The sequence below is a fragment of the Nanorana parkeri genome, unplaced genomic scaffold, assembly GCF_000935625.1.
Source record: "Nanorana parkeri isolate BGI_ZX_2015 unplaced genomic scaffold, ASM93562v1 scaffold879, whole genome shotgun sequence".
Taxonomy (NCBI): domain Eukaryota; kingdom Metazoa; phylum Chordata; class Amphibia; order Anura; family Dicroglossidae; genus Nanorana; species Nanorana parkeri.
Window position 1 is genome coordinate 465,433 of NW_017307147.1, and position 20,649 is coordinate 486,081.

The window sequence follows — 20,649 nt, forward strand, 5'->3', positions numbered from 1 at the left end:
GCTGTCTCTTCTCTCTCTGCTGTATCTTCTCTCTCTCTCTCTGCTGTCTCTCTTCTCTCTCTCTCTGCTGTCTCTTCTCTCACTTTCTCTGCTGTCTCTCTTCTCTCTCTCTCTCTCTCGCTCTCTGCTGTCTCTCTTCTCTCAATGCTGTCTCTCATCTCTCTCTCTGCTGTCTCTTCTCTCACTGCTGTCTCTTCTCTCTCTCTCTCTTCTCTCTCTCTCTCTCTCTGCTGTCTCTCTTCTCTCAATGCTGTCTCTCATCTCTCTCTCTGCTGTCTCTTCTCTCTCTCTCTCTCTCTCTGCTGTCTCTCTTCTCTCAATGCTGTCTCTCATCTCTCTCTCTGCTGTCTCTTCTCTCTCTCTCTCTCTCTCTGCTGTCTCTCTTCTCTCAATGCTGTCTCTCATCTCTCTCTCTGCTGTCTCTTCTCTCTCTCTCTCTCTCTCTGCTGTCTCTCTTCTCTCAATGCTGTCTCTCATCTCTCTCTCTGCTGTCTCTTCTCTCTCTCTCTCTCTCTCTGCTGTCTCTCTTCTCTCAATGCTGTCTCTCATCTCTCTCTCTGCTGTCTCTTCTCTCTCTCTCTCTCTCTCTGCTGTCTCTCTTCTCTCAATGCTGTCTCTCATCTCTCTCTCTGCTGTCTCTTCTCTCTCTCTCTCTCTCTCTGCTGTCTCTCTTCTCTCAATGCTGTCTCTCATCTCTCTCTCTGCTGTCTCTTCTCTCTCTCTCTCTCTCTCTGCTGTCTCTCTTCTCTCAATGCTGTCTCTCATCTCTCTCTCTGCTGTCTCTTCTCTCTCTCTCTCTCTCTCTGCTGTCTCTCTTCTCTCAATGCTGTCTCTCATCTCTCTCTCTGCTGTCTCTTCTCTCTCTCTCTCTCTCTCTGCTGTCTCTCTTCTCTCAATGCTGTCTCTCATCTCTCTCTCTGCTGTCTCTTCTCTCTCTCTCTCTCTCTCTGCTGTCTCTCTTCTCTCAATGCTGTCTCTCATCTCTCTCTCTGCTGTCTCTTCTCTCTCTCTCTCTCTCTCTGCTGTCTCTCTTCTCTCAATGCTGTCTCTCATCTCTCTCTCTGCTGTCTCTTCTCTCTCTCTCTCTCTCTCTGCTGTCTCTCTTCTCTCAATGCTGTCTCTCATCTCTCTCTCTGCTGTCTCTTCTCTCTCTCTCTCTCTCTCTGCTGTCTCTCTTCTCTCAATGCTGTCTCTCATCTCTCTCTCTGCTGTCTCTTCTCTCTCTCTCTCTCTCTCTGCTGTCTCTCTTCTCTCAATGCTGTCTCTCATCTCTCTCTCTGCTGTCTCTTCTCTCTCTCTCTCTCTCTCTGCTGTCTCTTCTCTCTCTCTGCTGTCTCTGCGGTGTCTCTGCTCTCTCTGCTGTCTCTGCGGTGTCCCGCCCCTTCCACGGGAGGGAGCTCAGGTCAGTGAGCGATCTATCAGTGTCCGCTTTGCCATCGACCTAATGGGCACCCCTGATCTAAAGTATCAATTGCCTAAAACAAAAAAAGCCTCAAGTTGTCGCCAGTACACAAGGCGATGGGAAATCTTCCAAAGGGAACATCCATCTCAGAGGGGAATTCCCTTCACTTTAAGGAATTTCCTCTGACTTCCTGTTAAATCTCTGGGACAGGAAGTGAAAAGAAGTTTCACAATCCTACACAGACGGCATTAAAAAAAAGAACCTTTTAGGGGTGTTTGTTCTTTCCGACTGTATACTAGATAAATAAAGTTTTAGCTATAAATCTAAAGAGTCCGTCTCTTGATTGTTTTTAAAACTGACAAAGCACCATGAAGAACACGTATGGTTATTCTCTTTCCCGGGTGTTCAGATAATGGTCTAAATCAGGGCTGCCCACAATTTTTCGTCTGGCAATCTACTTTTCAAATGACGAGCTCAATAAGATCTACCAATGAAAAAACACCTGCGTTCAGGGGCGGGAGGGGGCATGGTGGTGCATTGAAGTCAATGGCACGGCAGCCACGCCCCCCGCCCGCAGAGCGATCGCATGCACCCGGCACACAAGCACATTAGTGCCTGCATTCCGGTCTAGTGCGATCTGCAAAAATGCTGCACGCCAGCTTGCGTTTCTGTGCGTTCTAGAGGCCAAACACTCTGGAACGCAGACTTTGTGGTGTGAACTGGCCCTCTCTCTTGGCCGTCTCTTCTCTCGCTCCTTCCCATCTGCGGCGTCTGACACATTCAGCCGCACTAGCACCGCGGGAGGGAGCTCAGGTCAGTGAGCTGATCGCGATCTACCAGTGTTTGCTTTGCGATCTACCTAATGGGCACCCCTGGTCTAAATGCTGTGTATATGGAGCAGGGTGCCGCCATCTTGTGCGGGGCCTAGCCGATCCCAGAAAATGCTGTGCATCAGGGGTGCCCATTAGGTAGATGGTGATCTAGCAGTCGCTCTCAAAGCTGATGCTGGTAGATCAGGAAAAGGTATTTTTTTACATTGGTAGATCTCATGTAGCTCATCATTTGAAAAGTAGATCTTAACACAAAAATTGTGGGCACCCCTGGTGTACATGCTTGATGTGCATATAGGGTTGCCACCTGTCCGGGATTCACCTGGACAGTCCGGTTTTTGAGTCTTGTGTCCGGGTTTCCAGCCAGACACTAAGTGCCGATACCGGCACTCTAAATTTTCTTTGACAGATGTGGGTGCTGAGGTCCCCAGCAAGCATGGGACCTCAGGCAGCCACAACTGCTTGAAGCTTCATCTTCCTGTAAACCCCTGCAACTGTAAACAGGCGCAGACTGGCCCGCACATCACCTCCTTTGTCTGATGCCTCTGGAACCCTGGTGAGACAGCGCACAGCCTGCACAGCAAAGCCTTCATAGCCCATGTGAGAGTCCGCATAGCCAACCTGAGAGCCCGCATAGCCCATCTGAGAGTCGGCATAGCTCCCCTGAGAGCCCGCATAGCCCACCAGAGAGTCTGCATAGCTCCCCTGAGAGTCCGAAAGCCCACCCGTGAGTCCGCACAGCCACATGAGAGCCCGCATAGCCCACCTGAGAGCCCGCATAGCTCCCCTGAGAGTCCGAAAGCCCACCTGAGAGTCCGCACAGCCACCTGAGAGCCCACACATCCTCCTGAGAGTCCTCATAGCCCACCTGAGAGCACGATAGCCCACCTGAGTACCCCACATAGCCCACCTGAGAGCACGATAGCCCACCTGAGAGCACGATAGCCCATCTGAGACACCACATAGCCCACCGGAGAGCACGACAGCCCACCTGAGACCCCACATAGCCCACCTGAGAGCACGGTAGCCCACCTGAAAGCCCACATAGCCCACCTGAGAGCACGATAGCCCACCTGAGACCCCACATAGCCCACCTGAGAGAACGATAGCCCACCTGAGTACCCCACATAGCCCACCTGAGAGCACGATAGCCCACCTGAGACCCCACATAGCCCACCTGAGACCCCACATAGCCCACCTGAGAGTCCGAAAAGCCCACCTGAGAGCCCGCACAGGCCACCTGAGACCCTGGAGACATCATGGTGCCACCCAGGAAACAACACAGAGTATGTAGCTGCTTATTACTTTGTATTGCTGTATAATGTATTGCTGGTATTTGTAGTCCTCTATAGCCGGTCCCCTTACACCCTCCCCCGGCTGCCTCTCCTCACTCTCTCTATATTCTAAAATTAAAGATGCAGTGCACGGTGGAGTGTTCAGATTTTACTTGAAGAAAAGGTGGCAACCCTATGTGTATATGAGTCCGGCCAGGGAGTGTGCACAGCACCATGGGGGCGAGACAGCCTCGGCGTTCCCTTTCCTAAACAGTGTGAGGCTATGGGAGGAAACCGCGCGGTGCCACCAACACTGGACACTCCAGGGGAAGATTTATCAAAACTGAAGCAGTTGCCCATGGCAACCAATCAGCTTCTCTCTTCAGTCTGTTCAGCTAAGTTCTGAAAATGAAAGATAGAAGCTGATTCGTTACTATGGGCAACTGCTACAGATTATGTCAGCTTCAGGAAGTAGTGTCATTATAATATCAAAACAGTGGGGGAGGCATTTAAGAGTTTTTCTTTTTATTCAGTGTCATCTTGATGTATGTTAAAGAAAACAGGGGTGGGCAACCTCGGCCCTGCAGCTGTTGTGGAACTAAAAGTCCCACTGGGCATTGCAGGACTCTGACAGTCACAGGCATGACTCCCTGAGGCAGATGCATGCTGGGAGTTGTAGTTTTAGCACAGCTGCAGTGCCTAGGTTGCCTGCCTCTGTTTTACAAAGTAAGTAGTGGTGACAGGTTCTCTTTACAGTACACACATTTACAGTATCACACTTGCTGTTGTTCTTTTCTCACTGTGAGAGCACTTTTTACTGATTTATTTTAGTAGCTATCACATGAAATCAAATTAAAAATAAATTATATTTGATTTGCGAAGCCATAAATCCCTTCCTAGTGAGAAAAGCTCAGCTTATAGTAAATAAACTATATTTCCCAGCATCCTTCACTCCAACCTGCCAGTACTTCCGCCCTTCTTTCAGAACAGCGCTGCGTTGCCGAGTGTCTTCATTTAGGGAGGCCATTTTGGCGTAGCTCGCATATTGCATTACAGCGAAGTTGGGCTTCTTAAAGATGGCCGCCACTAATATACTGGGGAGTCAGCGCTGGTTTTAGGGTCAAGTGTAGACCCGTAGTCTCCTGACAGGAGGGAGAGCTGGTGACATGTGGAGGTGATGACCCAGGAGAGCTGTATGAGGTGAGAGGGGAGGTGGTAGGGGGGACATGACTTTATGTAGTGTTGATGGTGTGTGTCATGGCTCACCCGTATGGTTGTCATTGGGCTCCTGCATGCAGGGCACACACTTTACATCATGGCAGGACAGAGCTGAGTGACCTTTGTGTCTGCTGCAACTGCAGAGCTGGCCATACATGTGACAATCTGATTGTATAATCTCCTTAAAGTGACCCATCAACCTTATTTTGCACATTTCCTAATATTATTGCCCCCTTCCTATGCCAAAATGTCATATTTGTTTTCTGTTGCTGTCCCTGTACATCCATCTTTCTTGCCCAGGCCACAAGGAGGTTCCTTGCAGTTTCTGAAGACCCCAGAGATATGGCTGTCCTATATCCCAGTCAGGTGACTACGAGAGCGCTGAGTGAGCATGCGCCACCAATCCCGCACATGGGCACCCAGCACTGTTCAGATTTTTTACATGTTGTCGTGGTAACGGCAGCATGTAAACAGTTTAATTCCAAGGTTAGAGCGCTACGTGTGCATGCATGGGGGCAGGCACAGGAAAGAAACCACCCCTTTCTTCCATATTGAAAATGGCGGCGAGGCAGGGACCGGGCACTCAGGGATTTCAACAGAATGCAAGAAATCTTTAGGCCGCCGCTGACTGCCTATTGTTTACATGTTGGCCCCAAATAACACATTCATGTGGTGCATGTACAGAATGACCTCGGCCCTCAGATAAATCTAAATCAATAATGATTATGTTCCCTTCATTACCCAGATTTAACCCCAATTCCCCCCTCCCTCCACCTCTAAATCATGCCCCAGCTTTATGATTTTTCTTCCTTAACCTCTTTCCTGTAGCGAGAAACCGCTTGTGACGTTATCACCGGGCTTAAAGAATTCTTCCAACTGCGCCCCATTCCTCCATTTCCTCTGCTAGATTATGTCCCAACATTGTTCATTTTCTTATACTGTGTTGCTGTAGGGTGGGCAGCAGCTTTTATTGCTCCCTGTGATGTCATCACCAAGCTTGGGTACTTCTTGCACGGGCAAGACATAGCCACACCTCCAGAATTACATCTCCCAAGAGCCCTGGTGGGCAGGCTCTTGGGCATCAAGGCAGTGGTAATGTTTTGCTGGGAGTATGTATGGGAAGAGGGAGAGTGAAGGAGTGTAAAAGGAGTTCTGTGTGCAGTTTTTTGTTTTTGTTTCAGCAGTTGGATTGGTTGCTGACATTGTTTTACTTACTCTGCTTCATCGTCAGGGCCAAGTTCCGGGAATCATGCTTGCCAGCGTGAAGCTCGCCACCAGGCTTGTGTCACACCATCCTTGGCACTATTGTCACCGAAGTGTAACCAGATTAAGTGTGCATGAAGTGCTCACCGGCCATAATGAAGACAAAAAGAAAGTGAAAATTCAGGTATGTGAGAACTCTGTACTAATAATTCACCAGAAGTACGTCCTTCCGCCTCACTGCTACTCCCCCTGCCGCATTGATCAGAGGGAAGATGGAGAGATACAAAGTAACATTGTATATAAACATTGATCAGAGGGAGATAGAGAGATACAAAGTAACATTGTATATAAACATTGATCAGAGGGAGATAGAGAGATACAAAGTAACATTGTATATAAACATTGATCAGAGGGAGATAGAGAGATACAAAGTAACATTGTATATAAACATTGATCAGAGGGAGATAGAGAGATACAAAGTAACATTGTATATAAACATTGATCAGAGGGAGATAGAGAGATACAAAGTAACATTGTATATAAACATTGATCAGAGGGAGATAGAGAGATACAAAGTAACATTGTATATAAACATTGATCAGAGGGAGATAGAGAGATACAAAGTAACATTGTATATAAACATTGATCAGAGGGAGATAGAGAGATACAAAGTAACATTGTATATAAACATTGATCAGAGGGAGATAGAGAGATACAAAGTAACATTGTATATAAACATTGATCAGAGGGAGATAGAGAGATACAAAGTAACATTGTATATAAACATTGATCAGAGGGAGATAGAGAGATACAAAGTAACATTGTATATAAACATTGATCAGAGGGAGATAGAGAGATACAAAGTAACATTGTATATAAACATTGATCAGAGGGAGATAGAGAGATACAAAGTAACATTGTATATAAACATTGATCAGAGGGAGATAGAGAGATACAAAGTAACATTGTATATAAACATTGATCAGAGGGAGATAGAGAGATACAAAGTAACATTGTATATAAACATTGATCAGAGGGAGATAGAGAGATACAAAGTAACATTGTATATAAACATTGATCAGAGGGAGATAGAGAGATACAAAGTAACATTGTATATAAACATTGATCAGAGGGAGATAGAGAGATACAAAGTAACATTGTATATAAACATTGATCAGAGGGAGATAGAGAGATACAAAGTAACATTGTATATAAACATTGATCAGAGGGAGATAGAGAGATACAAAGTAACATTGTATATAAACATTGATCAGAGGGAGATAGAGAGATACAAAGTAACATTGTATATAAACATTGATCAGAGGGAGATAGAGAGATACAAAGTAACATTGTATATAAACATTGATCAGAGGGAGATAGAGAGATACAAAGTAACATTGTATATAAACATTGATCAGAGGGAGATAGAGAGATACAAAGTAACATTGTATATAAACATTGATCAGAGGGAGATAGAGAGATACAAAGTAACATTGTATATAAACATTGATCAGAGGGAGATAGAGAGATACAAAGTAACATTGTATATAAACATTGATCAGAGGGAGATAGAGAGATACAAAGTAACATTGTATATAAACATTGATCAGAGGGAGATAGAGAGATACAAAGTAACATTGTATATAAACATTGATCAGAGGGAGATAGAGAGATACAAAGTAACATTGTATATAAACATTGATCAGAGGGAGATAGAGAGATACAAAGTAACATTGTATATAAACATTGATCAGAGGGAGATAGAGAGATACAAAGTAACATTGTATATAAACATTGATCAGAGGGAGATAGAGAGATACAAAGTAACATTGTATATAAACATTGATCAGAGGGAGATAGAGAGATACAAAGTAACATTGTATATAAACATTGATCAGAGGGAGATAGAGAGATACAAAGTAACATTGTATATAAACATTGATCAGAGGGAGATAGAGAGATACAAAGTAACATTGTATATAAACATTGATCAGAGGGAGATAGAGAGATACAAAGTAACATTGTATATAAACATTGATCAGAGGGAGATAGAGAGATACAAAGTAACATTGTATATAAACATTGATCAGAGGGAGATAGAGAGATACAAAGTAACATTGTATATAAACATTGATCAGAGGGAGATAGAGAGATACAAAGTAACATTGTATATAAACATTGATCAGAGGGAGATAGAGAGATACAAAGTAACATTGTATATAAACATTGATCAGAGGGAGATAGAGAGATACAAAGTAACATTGTATATAAACATTGATCAGAGGGAGATAGAGAGATACAAAGTAACATTGTATATAAACATTGATCAGAGGGAGATAGAGAGATACAAAGTAACATTGTATATAAACATTGATCAGAGGGAGATAGAGAGATACAAAGTAACATTGTATATAAACATTGATCAGAGGGAGATAGAGAGATACAAAGTAACATTGTATATAAACATTGATCAGAGGGAGATAGAGAGATACAAAGTAACATTGTATATAAACATTGATCAGAGGGAGATAGAGAGATACAAAGTAACATTGTATATAAACATTGATCAGAGGGAGATAGAGAGATACAAAGTAACATTGTATATAAACATTGATCAGAGGGAGATAGAGAGATACAAAGTAACATTGTATATAAACATTGATCAGAGGGAGATAGAGAGATACAAAGTAACATTGTATATAAACATTGATCAGAGGGAGATAGAGAGATACAAAGTAACATTGTATATAAACATTGATCAGAGGGAGATAGAGAGATACAAAGTAACATTGTATATAAACATTGATCAGAGGGAGATAGAGAGATACAAAGTAACATTGTATATAAACATTGATCAGAGGGAGATAGAGAGATACAAAGTAACATTGTATATAAACATTGATCAGAGGGAGATAGAGAGATACAAAGTAACATTGTATATAAACATTGATCAGAGGGAGATAGAGAGATACAAAGTAACATTGTATATAAACATTGATCAGAGGGAGATAGAGATATAAAGTATCCTCTGTATTATATGGTGGAAAGTTAATCTGGGGAATGTATTATCTGCATCTTGTATTCATGGAATTACGTGTGACTGAAGCTGTGAAAGTTCTTTTAGTCTTGTTTTTCCACCATTATAAAATGTGTGGGCTCTCTAAACTCTTCTCTTTCCGCAGGGTTGGGTGCGCTCTGTCCGAGCCCAGAAAGAAGTTTTGTTCCTTCATGTCAATGACGGATCTTCTCTGCAGAACCTTCAGATCGTGGCTGAGCCCAGCCTCAAACACAGGTAGTGGTCGATGCATCAGGACAGAACTATCATAAAATGATCATCTTAGGTTCTCTTCTATATGGCCCACATGTGTATGTCTTAATGTACCCATCTACCTGACATGAGGAGGGAGGTGATGGAGCCCAGAACATTGCCAGCACGGGATATGGAGCAGTATTGGGGTACCCTTCTAGCTGCAGACATCCTCCTACCTGCACTGGTCAGCATTCCTTGAACTTGGGGTAATAGAGTACGTTTTTAATATCCTGTAAGGCCGCTTGTTAGCGGACAAGGGGGTGTCAAAATCCCAGTCTAATGTTACATGCAGGCAGTGTAAGTAACTGGATTTGAGCTGGCATCAGCCTCTTGCAGTCCCAGTATAGCAGATTTCAGAATGGTAGAAGGAGAAGCAGCACCAAGGAGCCAGTTGGTTGTGCTGCAGTTCCCATGTGCTGCTAACAAGGAACATGCTAGTAGGAGGATAGAGCAGAGTGACAGAGAAGAGCTCATCAGGCTTCTGCTTCACCTTTTACCCTCCAGTCACAGGTTTGGAGAGAGACGAGATCTGTAAGTATTACCAACCTGCGGCAGAGAAAAATCAGCTCTCTTGCCCTTCCAGACAGGGCTGTGCTGTGTGGCAGATCTGTGTAAATCTCAGGACTGGATGGACAGAAATATAAATCCTTTGGGTGGGGGGGGTAAAAAGTTCCTTTTTATATGTATTTGATCTGTGTATTTAGCTGCTACCAGTAGTTCAGCTTCAATGGTAAAGAGCAAGACCATTATACTTGCTTGAAACCAGTTTTCTTTTTTGGCTGTGGTTAATATATTAGGATTGTAAGCTGTACCTCGTCTCTCCAATGTGCTTCTCTTCTTTCCATTCAGCTCCATCAGTTTCGGCAGTGCAGTGGAAGTGTCGGGGGATCTGGTGAGGAGTGTGGGCGCCAAACAGAGTGTGGAGGTCAAGGCAGAAGACATTCGAGTGGTTGGAGAATGTGACACCACAGTAAGTTTTTCATCTATAATGCCAGATACGGGAGCGCATGTATTCATGTTTCTTAAAGTGACACTAAACTCGGGAGGTAAAATCTTCAAAATACATTCAAGTACCTTTAGCTATTATCAACAATGTACCTTATGTGTGTATCACGCGGCTGTAGATCCTCCAATCATCTCTGAATTGGTGCTGACACTGTCCTTCCTTCTGGAGGGGGGTTACTTTTGTTCCCCATGGTCCCTGTGTGTGTTGTTGATGGACTACAATCTTAATACAAGTCAGTTAACTAAACATGAGATTGTAGTCCATCATAGGAGTGTAGTAAAGTAGCCACCATTCCAAGCTCACTCAAGGGATGGACTACAATCTCATGCTTAGTTTACTAATTTGTTTTGAGATTGTAGTCCATCACGGGAGCGAGCTTGGAGCGGTGTCTAGTTTGTGTCCTCCCGTTACCCTTAGGAGAACTGTGGGGAAAAGCCCTGACCCAATAGTTCTCCTTTAAATTCAGATGTCACTTCCTTGCAATGTTGCAGATAGTGGTGGTTGCAGCAACGTACATGATTTGTGTACAGAACATCCTCTGAAGTCTCAATTCTTGTGGAGTAATTGGCTCTGTGTTTTCCCCACAAAGTCTCAGCAGAGCTGGAAGTTGAAGTAGAAGCATCCCCTGCACTAGGAGTTTAATATTTAGGGCGCATGAAGCCATGGAACGTAAATTGTGGACATATTTCTGTGGCCAAGATGACAAAATAGTTCCGTGATTTTTCAATTCTGTGGCCTTATTCCTTTCTGTATCGGAGGCCTTAGGCCCCATTCACACTCCGCGATATGCAAATTGCGCGATATCGCGAGATTTGCCGCGCGATATCGCGTTCAAGCTTGCATTGAGCAAGCTTGAATCGCGGCTAAATCCGCTCCAAAAAGGGTCCTGCTGTAGCGACACACGACCCGCGACAGCAGGACCCTTTGCCCCATTGAAATGCATTGAAGAGCGATATGCATATAAATCGCTCAATTTGAACGGGGCTTCACTCAGATACTTTGCTATGACTTCTGCTGCTCACTGGTTGCCATCACTGCGATGGGCAGCCCCACTAACCTCTAATGTGTTGGAGTGGGGCGAGGCCAGCGTTGGAGTGGGGCGAGGCCAGCGTTGGAGTGGGGCGAGGCCAGCGTTGGAGTGGGGCGAGGCCAGCGTTGGAGTGGGGCGAGGCCAGCGTTGGAGTGGGGCGAAGCCAGTGTTGGAGGGGGGGGAAGCCAGCGTTGGAGTGGAGGAAATCGCTCAATTTGAACGGGGCTTCACTCAGATACTTTGCTATGACTTCTGCTGCTCACTGGTTGCCATCACTGCGATGGGCAGCCCCACTAACCTCGCCAGCGTTGGAGTGGGGCGAGGCCAGCGTTGGAGTGGGGCGAGGCCAGCGTTGGAGTGGGGTGAGGCCAGCGTTGGAGTGGGGTGAGGCCACAGTCGGTGACCGCGGAAGCTTGTCGCTATGTGCTTATCAGTACTTGGAGTTCAAGACGCCAAATTGTTTTACAGAAAATTGGAACCAACATGCAGAGAGTGGAGTGCTCTGGGTGAACATACTACCAGAAGGTGTCTTTTGTGTTTTGCAGGATTTTCCGTTTAAGATTAAAGAGCGCCACCCCCCAGAATATGTGCGTCAGTTTCCTCACCTGCGCTGCAGGACCAACACGTTTGGATCCTTGCTGAGAATCCGCAGTGAAGCCACGGCAGCAATCCACGAGTATTTCAAGGTAATGTGCTTTTCATCAGCTGATCTTTGTAAATGGCATTGTGCGTATCTGTATTCTGCAGCCAAAGAAACACAACACCGAACCAACATCACTAATGCACTAATCACTAATGGGAACACTGAGTCTGAGCAAAGTAACCAACTGGGTCCAGACCTGTGCTGGATATTGATGGATGGAATATAAGTGGGTATCTCTTGGGTTGCTTTAAACTAGCGTAGACCTTCTTGTCTGTAGCTTTGTTTTCACCTCTGTGGTTATCGGTGTGACATTTTTAAAAATACCTTAAAGAGAACTATGACCAAACCTTTTTTTGTGGCTTTAGTACTCTTTTGGGTCAAATAAGTACATTTACAAATGTCCTCCATTGACCCAAAGTCAGTATCTAGCGGGCTACTCCCCACTAGATGCTGACAGTGCAGAGCCGCTCTGCAGCCGGGAAAGATCCTGACAATATTGTAGGGATCCACCCCGCTGCCTGATTGACAGCTGGCTCTGCCTCTCTAGAGACACAGACCGCTGTGCCCGCCCCCTCGCCCGTCTGTCACTCCAGTGAGCTTCGCAGGAACGGACAGGGGAGGGGGAATCTGCAGGTAGAACACTGTGAGCTGAGTGATCAGTGGTTTGTGATCACTCAGCTCTCGATCTATAGAGCCGGCGTGGGGCACCTGCAGTGTCACACACCGGCTCTAAGTATTGGGAAGAGTAGATTTTACTCTCCCAGTACTTCCCCCCCCTTAATTGTTGTTCATGCATCTGCATCTTAAAGGGGAAGTTTACTTTCTCACACCGACATCACTCTGCCACCTCTCCCGAGCCCCGCTGTAAATTCCTTTGCTCTGCCCCCGCCAGCCAGTGTACGGCCCACAGTGAGCATTCAGCATAAAGCTTGCAAATGATAAGCGCTCATTGGTTTGCAGCACGGTCACATGACCTGATCCCCAACTTAGAAGCGATTCTCACTGGTCAGCGTGGTCATGAGCGTACGCCATTTGCGTGCATTATGCTGAATGCTTACTATGGGGTTGACGTGCGGTGTACAATGTATGGACCATGTAGGAGTGCACGGATACCCTCCTTATCAGCCCATGTGAAAGGGGCCTTAAACTGGAAACTAAAATAAGACAAGGTCATTTTTTTCCTTGCTCTAAATACCAAACTCCACTACTGCAAATGATAAACTCCAGGGGACTACACTACCTCCAGCGCTTGTGTCCCATGCTCCTGCTCGGGCTTCCTGGGCTGGGAACTGTGCGCCAGTTCCACCCCCTGTGGCACCCGAACATAAAAGGCCAATCTAGGATCAAACATCTGCCTTACATAGACTGAGACTTGCCCCCCAAGTAATGCAAAATGTGACGTGACCAACAATGCTATTACATCACTGATTGTGGAGCTTGCATCAGTACTTTGTAAATGGGTTCTCTTGTAAGAATCCCCAATCTACCCAGTGCTCAGGTCTGAGCGAATGGCCGCTCTGGCCCAAGCACTGTATCTTGCAAAGAAGTTGCATGCTTCCCCTTAGCCCAAAGCTACAAATAGTTATTGACGGCTCTGAAGGAAGAACAGAACGGCAGGGAGGCACTGCAAAGGTAAGTAATGCTAGGTGTGTGCCCATTCAGGGTTCCATATTAAGGGCTTCCATATAAATAATGATATTTTAGTAGAGTGCCAGTAGGACATCTGGGGCCTGAGAACATGGGCCAATCAAAGCAAGGTCTGCACAGCTTATACGAACAGGATAAAAATGCTTGGAGGAAGTGCTTTTCCCCATAGTTCTCCTAAGGGTCACGGGAGAACACAAACTATCGTTCTCCCGTGACCCAAAGCTCAGTATACCGCGAGCTACAGCTCGCGGTATACTGAGACGCCGCAGCCGGAACGGATCCCGACATTGCTGCCGAGATCCACCCAGCTGCGGGATTGACAGCTGGCTCTGCCTATCTAGAGTCAGAGCCAGCTGTACCCGCCCCCGTCCGTTCCGCCAGTCAGCGCTGGAGGATCGGACAGGGGAGGGGGGGAATCCCTGCACGGAGCCGTGAGTGACAGTCACAGCTCTCTGCAGGGAGATCGAGAAGTGAGCGAGCGACGGTATGTGTTCGCTCACTTCCCGATCTACTGAGCCGACCTGTGACAGTTTCATTGTCATAGGTCGGCTCAGATTATGAGGCTGAGTGAAAATCACTCACTTCATAATTCTCCTTTTCAACCCTTCCAGATGGCCATAGGCAGCAGATACAATGGCCTGTCAGTGTCTTCCTACATGTGAAAATGAATTCACATAACCTATTCATCTCCTAAATGTAGTTCTTCCATCAACAATGCTTAGATGTGCTTCCTAAAAGTCACCACAAGATGGCGCACTTTTTTCATAAAATGTGTGCCTTCAGATGTGTGCGCTGGACCAAAATGGGAGCAGTACCGTATGTACAAAATATCTGGAATCATGTTTTCATCAGTGGAACAATTAAATCTGTATTTCTTTTTATTGAATGCATCTTACAATATAACTATACAATTCCTTTTCCAAATCAGTAGTGGCTACAAATTACCATATATACTCGAGTATAAGCCGAGTTTTTCAGCCCATTTTTTTTGCTGAAAAGTGCCCCCCTCGGCTTATATTCGGGACGGCTTATCCTCGAGTATATACGGTAAATGGATAGTTTAGATCAGGGGTAGCAAACCTCCGGCCCTCCAGCGGTGGGGGAACTACAAATCCCATGCGGCATTGCAAGATTCTCACAGCCCCAGACATGACTCCCGAAGAGAGATGCATCATGGGATTTGTAGTTCCCCCACCGCTGGAGGGCCGGAGGTTTGCTACCCCTGATCTAAACTATCCATTTACCGTATATACTCGAGGATAAGCCGTCCCGAATATAAGCCGAGGGGGGCACTTTTCAGCAAAAAAAATGGGCTGAAAAACTCGGCTTATACTCGAGTCAGCGTCAGGTTTCTTCTTACTTACCTCGCCGAGCGTCGCGTCACTGCTGCTCCGGTGGGCGGCGCTCCGAGCGGGGTCATCTGGCAGTCTCCGGCCACCTAAATTAGGACCCGGAGACTGCCAGATGACCCCGCTCGGAGCGCCGCCCACCGGAGCAGCAGTGACGCGACGCTCGGCGAGGTAAGTAAGAAGAAACCTGACGCTGACTCGAGTATAAGCCGTCCCGAATATAAGCCGAGGGGGGCACTTTTCAGCAAAAAAAATGGGCTGAAAAACTCGGCTTATACTCGAGTCAGCGTCAGGTTTCTTCTTACTTACCTCGCCGAGCGTCGCGTCACTGCTGCTCCGGTGGGCGGCGCTCCGAGCGGGGTCATCTGGCAGTCTCCGGCCACCTAAATTAGGACCCGGAGACTGCCAGATGACCCCGCTCGGAGCGCCGCCCACCGGAGCAGCAGTGACGCGACGCTCGGCGAGGTAAGTAAGAAGAAACCTGACGCTGACTCGAGTATAAGCCGTCCCGAATATAAGCCGAGGGGGGCACTTTTCAGCAAAAAAAATGGGCTGAAAAACTCGGCTTATACTCGAGTCAGCGTCAGGTTTCTTCTTACTTACCTCGCCGAGCGTCGCGTCACTGCTGCTCCGGTGGGCGGCGCTCCGAGCGGGGTCATCTGGCAGTCTCCGGCCACCTAAATTAGGACCCGGAGACTGCCAGATGACCCCGCTCGGAGCGCCGCCCACCGGAGCAGCAGTGACGCGACGCTCGGCGAGGTAAGTAAGAAGAAACCTGACGCTGACTCGAGTATAAGCCGTCCCGAATATAAGCCGAGGGGGGCACTTTTCAGCAAAAAAAATGGGCTGAAAAACTCGGCTTATACTCGAGTCAGCGTCAGGTTTCTTCTTACTTACCTCGCCGAGCGTCGCGTCACTGCTGCTCCGGTGGGCGGCGCTCCGAGCGGGGTCATCTGGCAGTCTCCGGCCACCTAAATTAGGACCCGGAGACTGCCAGATGACCCCGCTCGGAGCGCCGCCCACCGGAGCAGCAGTGACGCGACGCTCGGCGAGGTAAGTAAGAAGAAACCTGACGCTGACTCGAGTATAAGCCGTCCCGAATATAAGCCGAGGGGGGCACTTTTCAGCAAAAAAAATGGGCTGAAAAACTCGGCTTATACTCGAGTCAGCGTCAGGTTTCTTCTTACTTACCTCGCCGAGCGTCGCGTCACTGCTGCTCCGGTGGGCGGCGCTCCGAGCGGGGTCATCTGGCAGTCTCCGGCCACCTAAATTAGGACCCGGAGACTGCCAGATGACCCCGCTCGGAGCGCCGCCCACCGGAGCAGCAGTGACGCGACGCTCGGCGAGGTAAGTAAGAAGAAACCTGACGCTGACTCGAGTATAAGCCGTCCCGAATATAAGCCGAGGGGGGCACTTTTCAGCAAAAAAAATGGGCTGAAAAACTCGGCTTATACTCGAGTCAGCGTCAGGTTTCTTCTTACTTACCTCGCCGAGCGTCGCGTCACTGCTGCTCCGGTGGGCGGCGCTCCGAGCGGGGTCATCTGGCAGTCTCCGGCCACCTAAATTAGGACCCGGAGACTGCCAGATGACCCCGCTCGGAGCGCCGCCCACCGGAGCAGCAGTGACGCGACGCTCGGCGAGGTAAGTAAGAAGAAACCTGACGCTGACTCGAGTATAAGCCGAGTTTTTCAGCCCATTTTTTTTGCTGAAAAGTGCCCCCCTCGGCTTATATTCGGGACGGCTTATACTCGAGTATATACGGTAAATGGATAGTTTAGATCAGGGGTAGCAAACCTCCGGCCCTCCAGCGGTGGTGGAACTACAAATCCCATGAGGCATTGCAAGATTCTCACAGCCACAGACATGACTCCCGAAGAGAGATGCATCATGGGATTTGTAGTTTCACCACAGCTGGAGAGCCGAAGGTTTGCTACCCCTGGTTTAGTTTAGATCTTCATATTACATTTTGTAAATCTGACAGAGATTGTAAAAAGATTGCACAGTCAGATTGTAACTTGCACGGTGGGTTTAAGGGGTAGTGGAACCATAGATCTAAGGTCATTACATATAGTAATGCTTGTTAAAGCTGAACTCCATCCTTCCCTTCAGTCTTGCACAGTTGTACCGGCTCCTCTCCTGAACTGAAATGGCTTCCTCTGATGTCACTGCACACTGCGAGCTTCTCACAATGTGCATTAGAAGCTGCAGCAAGTCAGATAGAGCCCGCCTCATTTCCTGGCTGGAGGATATCCCACTTCATCTAGCCTATTGCTCCCCAGCCTGGCTGTCCAATCCCTTTCATTCATTGGATCTCAGTTATTTTAATTGTGGAGGCTCAGCATCACAGCACTAGGTGTCCCCATTGGAAGATTTCCCCTCTTCTGCTGTTCAGGCCCCAGCCTGTAAAATTCTGCCTGTCCCATCCCATGACAACGGTCACCAGGGCAAATAGAGGGGAGAATCTCTCCAACTGGGACACTGACAGCAATAAAAACACAATGGAGGTTCTAATCTAACTGATTGGGTAAGAAAATAACAAAACCCAATGTAAATGCCCATTTTACTACGCTTAAGCTGCCGTCTCGTGATCTTCTGTACAAAGGCTTCTCGCTTCCTTTGTTTGGTGTCCACGTCTCTGCATGCATGATAGGGACAGTTCCTAGTTGCTGTCCAGTGGCGGCGGGTCCTCTCAGGATCCAGAAGAGGCTTGACATGAGCACGATGGGGTAGTAGGGGAAGAGGCGGCTTTGGAAGCATCCAGTAGCTCTGGATTAGCTGTCCCCTGCACCCGGAAATAGCAGCGACGAGGGACCTGGACAGGGGACTGTCAGTGAATATGTTTTACTTTCAGCAGGTAAGAATGGGTCTTTCATTACACATTATGCTCCAGTGGTTTTGGGGAGTTCTGTCACTGTGATGCAGGCAGCGTTGTTCCAGAGTGTCGCTTTACACCTCTCTTCTCTCTGCTTATAGAGTAATGGTTTCATTCACATCCACACCCCTATAATTACCTCTAATGACTGTGAGGGAGCGGGAGAGCTCTTCCAGGTCCAGGTAAGTGCTGACTTAACATTTTGCTTTTTAAAATGAAAACTTTTTCTTAGTAGTTGTTGTACCTTAGACATGCTACGTATTCCCAAAAATACGGCTCTGAAGTGCACAGCCTTGCCCCTTCATGTTTTCAGTATTGCGTGCTGTGTTGAAACGCACAGCTGCCAGGAGGTGCATTTGGGGTTGCATTCAAATAAAAAACAATGCACCTAGCTCACGGTACCGCATGCTAGGTGCGCTGTGTGAACGCAATCCCTTCGGGCTTCTTCACACCATGTCCAGATCATGTCCAGACCAGAAGAGTTTGTTCCCAGACCAAAAAAAACACCCCAATGTAGTGAAGTAATATATGGCGGGAAGTATAAATATACATCTACCCAAATATATGTATTTATATGCGTTGTGAAAATCCAGGCAACCTCCGCTCTTTTTCCAGAGAGTAGCGTTTAATCCAACAAAAAGGCAGATGAACAGGAACAGTCCAACAGAGTAATACAGAGTAATGATAAAATAAAGTAAATTAAAGTGACATTAAACCCTCAGATTTTTTAACATAAACCAATACTGTAATGTGTTCCTTACTGTAATCCATGGTTGTTTCCCTTCTCTTTGCTGCTCTTCCTTTTAAATCTGTATCTGTGCTCATGCTGGGGGATAACTTCCCTTTGCAGCTGAGTGCCTCTTCCTGTAGTGCTGGCTCAGGTTGTGAATCTGCACACAGACACCATGTATCCATTCTAGAGACAAGGCAGTCTGCTGCAAAACAGAAGTTCTCCCCCAGCATGAGAAGAGATAAGGATTTAAAAGGAAGAGCAGCAAAGAGAAGGAAACTACCATGGATTACAGGAAGGCGCACATTACAGTATTGTTTTATGTTATAAAATCTGAGGGTTTAATGTCACTTTAATGACGGTTCCCAGTGAGTACCCTTCCCTATACCATCTCTCTCTCCCTCTTCCTTTCTCTCTGTATTTCTGGGCTCTGTTCACACCAGAGCAGTCTGTTCTGGTCCAGACAATAAAACTACTGCATGTCTCATTTTCTCTGGTGTGGAACGCGTGGAAACTCATCAAAAATCGCAAGCGTATATGCAAACGCACTGGACCGCACCTAAAACCCCCGCTGCAGAAAGTGGCAAAATCGCTGTAAAAATTGCAGCGAAACATAATGCAACGTGTTCCAGATCTGGGCTGGAAAATGGTGTGAACCTGGCCTTAGTACAACGCTCCAGTAGGAATGGGCCCTTAGACTGACAGTGACTTGCGCTCTACTGGAAGGATACTGCACTGAGGCCGCCTACACTCTGCCCTTGCCAGATCTGGACCCAATTGAGTCAACAGGGGGGCCTGGGCCCAGTATGGGAGTATAGCCTCCCTATTGGTGGCCCTGCTGCAATATTCTGTACGTAGTGACGCATCAGCTTTTTAAATACTATTACTTCTTGCAGGCTGGAAGTAAGGACCCTGCTCCAGGAGAAGATGGCGGATTTTTCGGGGTTCCAGCGTTCCTTACTGTATCTGGTCAGCTACATCTGGAAATTATGTCAGGGTAATGCGGTGTGCGTGCTCTTTGTTTGGTGTAGTAATCCCAAAAACGTTTGCCAGTCACTGAGGGCAATCATTCCAGTTCAGGTTACACAAAGTCTGGAATTGGCCATTCCAGTGTCTGATTTATTTATATATCCGAGCAAAGCTGCTGACTTCATGACATCAAGATTGCCATTGGAGGGAGACTGTACAGCTCTATGTATGACTTACCATCATGACACAACAGTCATGCCAAGTAAAAATAACTCCAAAAATGTTTTTGGCCTTTATTACAGTTTTATAGTGCTGACTATTTATACACTGTCCTACAGAGGACATTTATAGCATTCGCATCAGTCCTTACTCTCAATGTAATTATCTTGACTGTAATCATAGACATGCAGTAAGGGCAACTCTGATGGCAGCTGATTAAGAATAAGTGTTAAGTTGTGAGAGGAAAACGGAACCCCTGGAGAGGGACATTTAGACCTTCCGTTTCTTCTACTGCTAGCAAAAACATAATAAAAAAGAAAAAAGTTACCAAAAAAGGTAATAAAGGCCGAGAGAAGTGGCGGGTAACAGTGTAAGTCAATGTGAATTCAAGTCAAGCCAAGCCAGGAGCGTACACCTGCACAGACTCCGTGGGACACAGCAGTCAGTGTTGGATCAGAGATCGGCACCAGCGCTGGAGGGACAGCTGGATAAAACTGGCTAATAGCCTTTAATGTCACTTTAATAATGTACAAACCCCATGCAGAGAGTGTCATTGATAGGAATGTGTCTGAGGACCACAGCTCTGCCAGAATGCTAAGCACTGTGCTTTCCCTCTAGTTACCTGCACATTGTAAAATTGTTTGTTTTCTGTTATTGTAGAGCAGCCTTTCCATCATTTAAACCCTGGAGGAACCCTTGAAATCATTTTTCAGGTCTTGGGTAACCCCTGGTAAAACCAATGTCATTGGTGGTCAGTGGTAAGAATGCTCCTTACATTGGTGGTCCGAATGCCACCCTTACCAACAGCTAAAAAGATAATTGGTGTCATGCAGCTGGCTCTGCCAAGTGGTGTTGGTCCTGAAACTATGTAGGCACCATCAAATAGGGAGGTCAATCATCCACAGCTCAAGGAACCCCCCCCCCCCCAAAAAAAAAATAAAATTTCC

The 20,649-nt window shown here is 46.7% G+C and overlaps 1 protein-coding gene across 1 annotated transcript in view; it reads left to right on the forward strand.

Moving 5' to 3' along the window:
* The first annotated feature begins 5,959 nt into the window (after positions 1-5,959).
* Positions 5,960-20,649, forward strand: part of NARS2 (asparaginyl-tRNA synthetase 2, mitochondrial (putative)) — a 49,663-nt gene continuing 34,973 nt past the window's right edge. Inside the window, exons 1-6 of the mRNA XM_018565715.1 lie at positions 5,960-6,111; positions 9,110-9,219; positions 10,087-10,207; positions 11,819-11,959; positions 17,886-17,966; positions 19,411-19,511. Of these exons, the coding sequence (XP_018421217.1) occupies positions 5,974-6,111; positions 9,110-9,219; positions 10,087-10,207; positions 11,819-11,959; positions 17,886-17,966; positions 19,411-19,511 (692 nt within the window). The 5' untranslated portion in view covers positions 5,960-5,973. The remainder of the gene's footprint in view (positions 6,112-9,109; positions 9,220-10,086; positions 10,208-11,818; positions 11,960-17,885; positions 17,967-19,410; positions 19,512-20,649) is intronic.